The sequence below is a fragment of the Castanea sativa genome, chromosome 5 (assembly GCF_040712315.1).
Source record: "Castanea sativa cultivar Marrone di Chiusa Pesio chromosome 5, ASM4071231v1".
In the NCBI taxonomy this organism is placed as follows: Eukaryota; Viridiplantae; Streptophyta; class Magnoliopsida; order Fagales; family Fagaceae; genus Castanea; species Castanea sativa.
The window spans coordinates 76,456,108-76,462,421 of record NC_134017.1 but is presented as its reverse complement, the minus strand read 5'-3'; the positions used below and the strand labels follow the sequence as shown (position 1 = coordinate 76,462,421).

Here is a 6,314-nt window from a genome sequence, read left to right as displayed (position 1 = left end):
ATAATATAATCAAGATCCCCTACAATCTCTGTTTAAACACCAAATTTCACTAAAATATAGACAACTCTTATTGAATGTGTTAAATTAAAGATGGAAAGAAAATGGAAATATAAGTAAACAAGAAAAAGAGAACACAAAGAAATTATGTGATTCGCTTGACAATATTCTACGTTTACAGGATAAAGTATTAGGTTGCTACATCTTTTATATTCTAAATGTGATTAGTTACAATAAACTTTAATCATGGTATGATTTTTTTTTTTTTTTTGTAAAAGGAAATGATGGTATAAATAGAGACTATAGAAATAGGATTTGCCCTAGATTGGATTATACAATATAATTGGAATACTTGGACCTAATAAATCTCATAAAGAAAATACAATTATACCTTTAATTAAACAATTTATTAGATTCCATCAACAGCCAAAACTTCACTAGCAAAGTCCAAATTTCTAATAAAAATAAAATAGGCTCTTAAAGCAATGGCTAATTTTATATTCGACCGCTTTAGTTGACATTTGTATCCGAATCTTGTTCTAATCCACAATCAATTTGAGGCACACCCCTAGCTTTCTTCTTCTGGAATCTGGATGAACATCCACCACTTTCTAGTGCCCAACACAAGAAATACAAACCAACTTTGAGTTAACGATGGACTACTACCTAGTATTTTTGCTGATACTTCCCTTTGTGTGGGCATCAATTCGTGTGCTGACCTTCAAATTAGCAAGCCAGACTCTCCCCCCAGGCCCCAAGCCTTTTCCAATCGTTGGAAACATCTTGCAACTTAGCAACTTACCCCACCGAGCTCTTGCAAAGCTCTCCAAAACTTATGGACCCTTAATGACTCTCAAGCTTGGGAGCATAACAACAATTGTCATTTCCTCTCCAAACTTAGCTAAAGAAGCACTTCAAAAAAATGACCAAGCTTTCTCTAGCCGAACCATCCCAGATATGGCACATGTATTTGACCACCACGAATTTTCAATCGGGTGGTTGCCCACAAATTCGAAATGGAAGAACCTTAGGAAAGCTTGTGCTACCCAAATATTTGCTACACAACGTCTTGATGCCACACAAGCCCTTCGACAAACAAAGGTACAAGAACTAATTGACCATGTTGACCAAAGTTGCAGAAGTGGTGCACCCATTGATATTGGTCGATTAGTGTTCACAACAGTTCTTAATTCAATATCAAACACTTTTTTTTCTATGGACTTGGCCCAATATGACTCCAATTTGTCCCAAGAGTTCCGGGACCTTGTGTGTGGTGTAGCCGATGAAGCTGGAAGGCCAAATATTGCTGATTATTTCCCAGCACTTCGTTTGATTGACCCCCAAGGCGTACGCAAAAGGACAAGCATTTATTTCACAAAATTATTTGGGATTTTTGATGGTATCTTCAATCAACGACTTCAATTAAGAGCTTCATCAAAGGGTTCTAAAGCAAGCAACGATGTACTAGATTCACTCCTCAATCTCATTGAAGAAGATAATTCAGAGATAAGCCTCCTCGATATCAAACATTTACTTCTGGTAATTGACTACCCACCTTTAATATTCTGTGGTATATCATGTTTGGGTTCAAACCCATCTCCTCCTCCCTCATTATTTATCTATGAAACAAATAATTATGTTTAATATTAGGTGAAAAATGTTGACTTTTGTGAATATGTATAAACCATGTTCTAAGTCGAATACTGTTTTAATTCAAGGTAATTGATCAATAAGTTCTGCTTTAATAGATGATATATATATCTTAATTTTGAGATATACAAAAAGATGTGTAATTAAACTGAAACAAGAAATCACTTGAAAAATAGGTTTTTTCATAAGGTGGACTAATTTCATTGGACCTGTATAAAAAAATTCATAGGAGACCTGTATCAATTTTTATTTTTGTTTTTGTTTTTGTTTCTCTTTATTTTATTTTCTTTGGAGTAAGTTAGAATTTTCTTACTTTCAGGAAATGAATAAAAAATTTCTTGGCTTCTTACAATGTACTAGCTCATCATCGTTGTCGATAGTCTGAAGTCAACATATATCATCATCATTTTGGCAAATAGGGAAAGACTTTACGAACCCCATTTTGACAATTAGACCATATATTGATTTGTAATGCATGTATATGGTTACCATTTTTGACTGTTAATTGGTGCAAGTAACTATCTTGAAAAAAAGTGTTTACAGCAAGAAAACATAGGTAGGGTCCATCTTTCTCCTTTTTCGTGCTAACCATAAATTTAATGCTTATCATAGATGATAGAACATTTGAAGCTAGAATTAATGGTAATCACTCTGTACGACCAGTTTCCATCCCTCAAATAGCTTCAACAACTTGATGGCTAGTACTTTTTTTTTTTTTTAGAGTTTTACAACTTATAATGTCTGCTCTTAATAATAATTCTTTATCATCAAACCAATACATCAATTGATTTATGGTTTTAAAATTTTGGCTTTTGGCACTCAAAAAATGCTACTTAACTATTTCAACTCACTATTTCACAACTCACCCTACATTAATACTATTATTTTTCATAATAGAATTAAACACTATTCATTTATTTATTATTTCTCTCTCTTCTTCTCTATCTCTCTCTATTCTCCCTCTCTTCAACCCACAACCACTAAACCCATGACCCAAAGTCAATCACCATCATCACAGCACCACCACCACAGCCAGCAAACTCAACCCACTACCACAGCACCACCTTATAAACACACAATCCACCACCACAGCATCACCTTAGAGTGGCAAAGCTAAAAGGCTGCTTTTAGGAGGGGAGGTGGTGGTTTGTTCCCTCCGCATTCTAGTGGATACCCGGGGGTATCCATCCCACCACACTTAGATTTTTTATATATTTAATTTATTATAATTTTATTTTGAATGCAGTAAATTAAATCTTCATAAAACATTAAAAAATATATATACATATAAAAAAATTAAAATAAAAAAGTTCTAACTTTACAATACATTTTCAAATCATAAAAATACAACAATTCAAGAAATAAAAATAAAATAAAAAACAATTCAAACATAGCAAAAAAATAATAAAAAAATATAAACAATGTAAATATTAAAACATAAAAGTATGATTCAATAATAGAATATATGAAAACATCATAAATTTAAAGTTAAAAGAGTAAAAACACATGTATTTCTTATAAATAAATAATAATAAAAACCTAAAAAGAAAAAAATGTAATTGTTAAAATATAAACAGAAAGGATGCGAAGGAAAATGTTAGCCCTCATCCGTGTTATGTGGGCCAGGTAAAACCTGACCATTAAGGGCGGGTGAGGTGAGAACTTGCAAGTGCAGGTTTAAATGATCATCCACTCATCCTAGCTTTTCATAAATTCTACTTACAGTGCTACTAAATTTGAAAATTATCTCAAATTTGCAAATACACCCACTGGCACCCCTAGGATTTGAGGGAAAAAAATAGTACTGGTTTAGAATCTTCTCAGGAAATTGATTTGGGCCTCCATCGAATTTTAAAATTGGTTTTAAAAAAAAAAAAAAAAATCTAGCCCATTCATTGAACCATAACTGGTCATCCCTCCAAATAGATACAAACAACAAAATAACTTTAACTATACCCAAATTAGTAGCATTATCAAACAAAACCTTTGTAAATAAGGACTCCTATAAATTCAAAAATAAAAAAAAATATATAATTCTACGGCTTAGTAAAAAACCTAAACCTAAATAGTAATAAAACCCAACTTTAGTTGCCGCCTGAGCCATAGCCAGACTTCACTCCAGCCCTACTCGAAGACCTGTGCCGGATTCCTGCAGATCTATTCATCAGTCTACTGTATGCATTGGTATCAGTCTCTCTGTTTGTGTTTGAGATCTAATAACTGAAACTAAACTTTGTTGGTGATGCTAGGTAATAATTAATTATTCTACAAATATAAGTTCTTGTGGAGACTAAACTTTGTTGGTGTTATAAAATAACAAATAGTCACTCCCCGGGTGTAAGTGTTTGTGAAATGAAAAGGAAGGGTCGATTAGATTAAACAAAAAAAGATTTCTATCTAGTATAAAAAAAAAAATGAAGTCTATATCAATAGACTTTTGACAGTTGAGTAGATATTTTTTGTGGTTTAGAAGTTGAACATATAGTATTATTTTATTATTTTATATTTAGGTTCCGTGATAGTGCTGTGGTGCTAAATAAGTCTAATACTACAAACTTTTTCACAATTTTGCCACAATTTTGCTACGTGATGAGTTGTAAGTGGTGAAAATAAAATAGTAGATTCATTGGGGTTCATAATTTCACTACTCACGAATCACGAGTCACCATGTAGCAAAGTTATGGCAAAATTGTGGAAAATTTTGTAGCACTAGACTTAGGGTCCGTTTGGATAGAACTTATTGCTGAAAACTGAAAACTGAAAACACTATAGCAAAATAATTTTTAAAGAGGCAAAAAACACTGTCCATTTCAGAAGTTACTGTTCATTGGCCTAAAATCACTGTTCATGACCAATGAACAGTAACAAACACGTGTTGGAAAAAAAAAACCGTGGACGCAGCTAAAAGAAGCTGGATCCAAACGTATTCTTACTCTACTCTGCTACCTATCTATTTTGTGGACAAAACCGTGCGAATGTTTGTAACGGGGTAAATGTATGTGGTCTACAACTACAACTTCTTGTTTTTTTCAGTAATACACTTCTAATGTTTTACTATATTTTATATTATATTTAGTTTAGATAACAGTGTATTGTTATTTTTTTTTTTTTTTATAAATATTGGTATACTTATATATGTTTGTTTATTTTATATGTGCATTTATTATAATGAAGCATTGAGATAACTACAGATTCACTTCCTTAGTATCTTTGTTACTTTGTGGGTGTTTACCTTTAGCACCAGTAGTAATGTTAGGGACTGCACTAACAGTTACCAACATGATTTGTAGTGATACTCACACTATTTTTTATTATTCACCGATTATAATAGGCCATAAATTTAGGCAATCAGTTCTCATCTCCTTTATTGTAGGACTTATTTCTTGCAGGTATCGACACAACATCAAGCACAGTGGAATGGGCAATGGCAGTGTTATTACACAACCCGGAAAAAATGGCAAAAGCCCAAGATGAGCTTGAAGAAGTCCTAGGCAAGGGTGGGCATGTTCAAGAATCAGACATCTCAAAGTTCCATTATCTTCAAGCTGTAGTGAAAGAAACTTTTCGATTGCACCCTACAGTGCCTTTTCTAATTCCCCATAAGGCTGAAACAAACATAGAAATATGTGGCTTTATCGTGCCCAAAAATGCACAAATACTAATAAATGTGTGGGCAATGGGACGAGACTCAAGCATATGGCAAAACCCCAATTTATTTATGCCCGAAAGGTTTTTAGAGCAAGACATTGACTTTAAAGGCAGAGATTTTGAGCTAATTCCCTTTGGAGCCGGAAGAAGAATATGTCCTGGATTGCCATTAGCTAACAGAATGGTGCACTTGATGTTAGCTTCTCTTGTTCACTACTATGCTTGGAAGCTCCCCAATGAGAGGAGGCCAGAACACATGGACATGGGTGAGACATTTGGGCTAACCTTACATAGGGAAGTGCCCCTCCGAGCTATTCCCATCAAATCCTTGTAACTTTCATTGTTTGTTCTTAGCCCAATATTGATGTGACTCTATCTGTGTTTAATATAAAATGTCTTCAATATTAGGATTTTCCATAAGCATAATAGAGGAAGACAATTATATATCATACATCATTATTTTATAGTTCTACAATGAGTTCTAGTTACTACAATTAGTAAAGTACTTTATTGTCAAATAAGGTTCGAATTCCATCTACAGCCCAGCAATCTTGCTTTCAAAATGGAGATAATCGTTTGGCATTTATCCTGGCCTTTGTATTTGCCTTTTTTGTCTGTCCGAACTTATAGACGAAAGACTGCCTCATGTGGTCGACTCTGATTGTAGGTGATGAAATTAAAGATTACAAGAAAACATAAACAAAAGTAAAAGAGGAAGAGAGAACACAAAGGGATTACGTGATTAAGCTAAACAGCCTGAATCCACATAATAAAATCCTGCGTGGCAACATCTTTTATATTTTCAATTGTGTTACAATGAAATCTAGGCAAGATTTAAACAGAGATGGATTTTAAGATATAGGATTTTACAATATAACTGGACCGCTCGGACCATTAGACATACAGAGCCACATGAAGCGAATTTGAAAATATCTTTAACAGGACAATTTGAATCCCATCAACAGCATAAACTTGTAACCAGCACAAAATTGGATCTTAAATGAATGGTTGATATTATC

General features: G+C 33.4%; 1 protein-coding gene across 1 annotated transcript; it reads left to right on the top strand.

Annotated features, from left to right (window-relative positions):
- The first annotated feature begins 505 nt into the window (after positions 1–505).
- Positions 506–5,761, top strand: LOC142633713 (cytochrome P450 76T24-like). The gene is made up of 2 exons (XM_075807954.1): positions 506–1,536; positions 5,021–5,761. The coding sequence occupies exons 1-2, from the start codon at positions 652–654 to the stop codon at positions 5,627–5,629; spliced, it is 1,494 nt and encodes a 497-aa protein (XP_075664069.1). The 5' UTR covers positions 506–651; the 3' UTR covers positions 5,630–5,761.
- Positions 5,762–6,314: the final 553 nt, after the last annotated feature.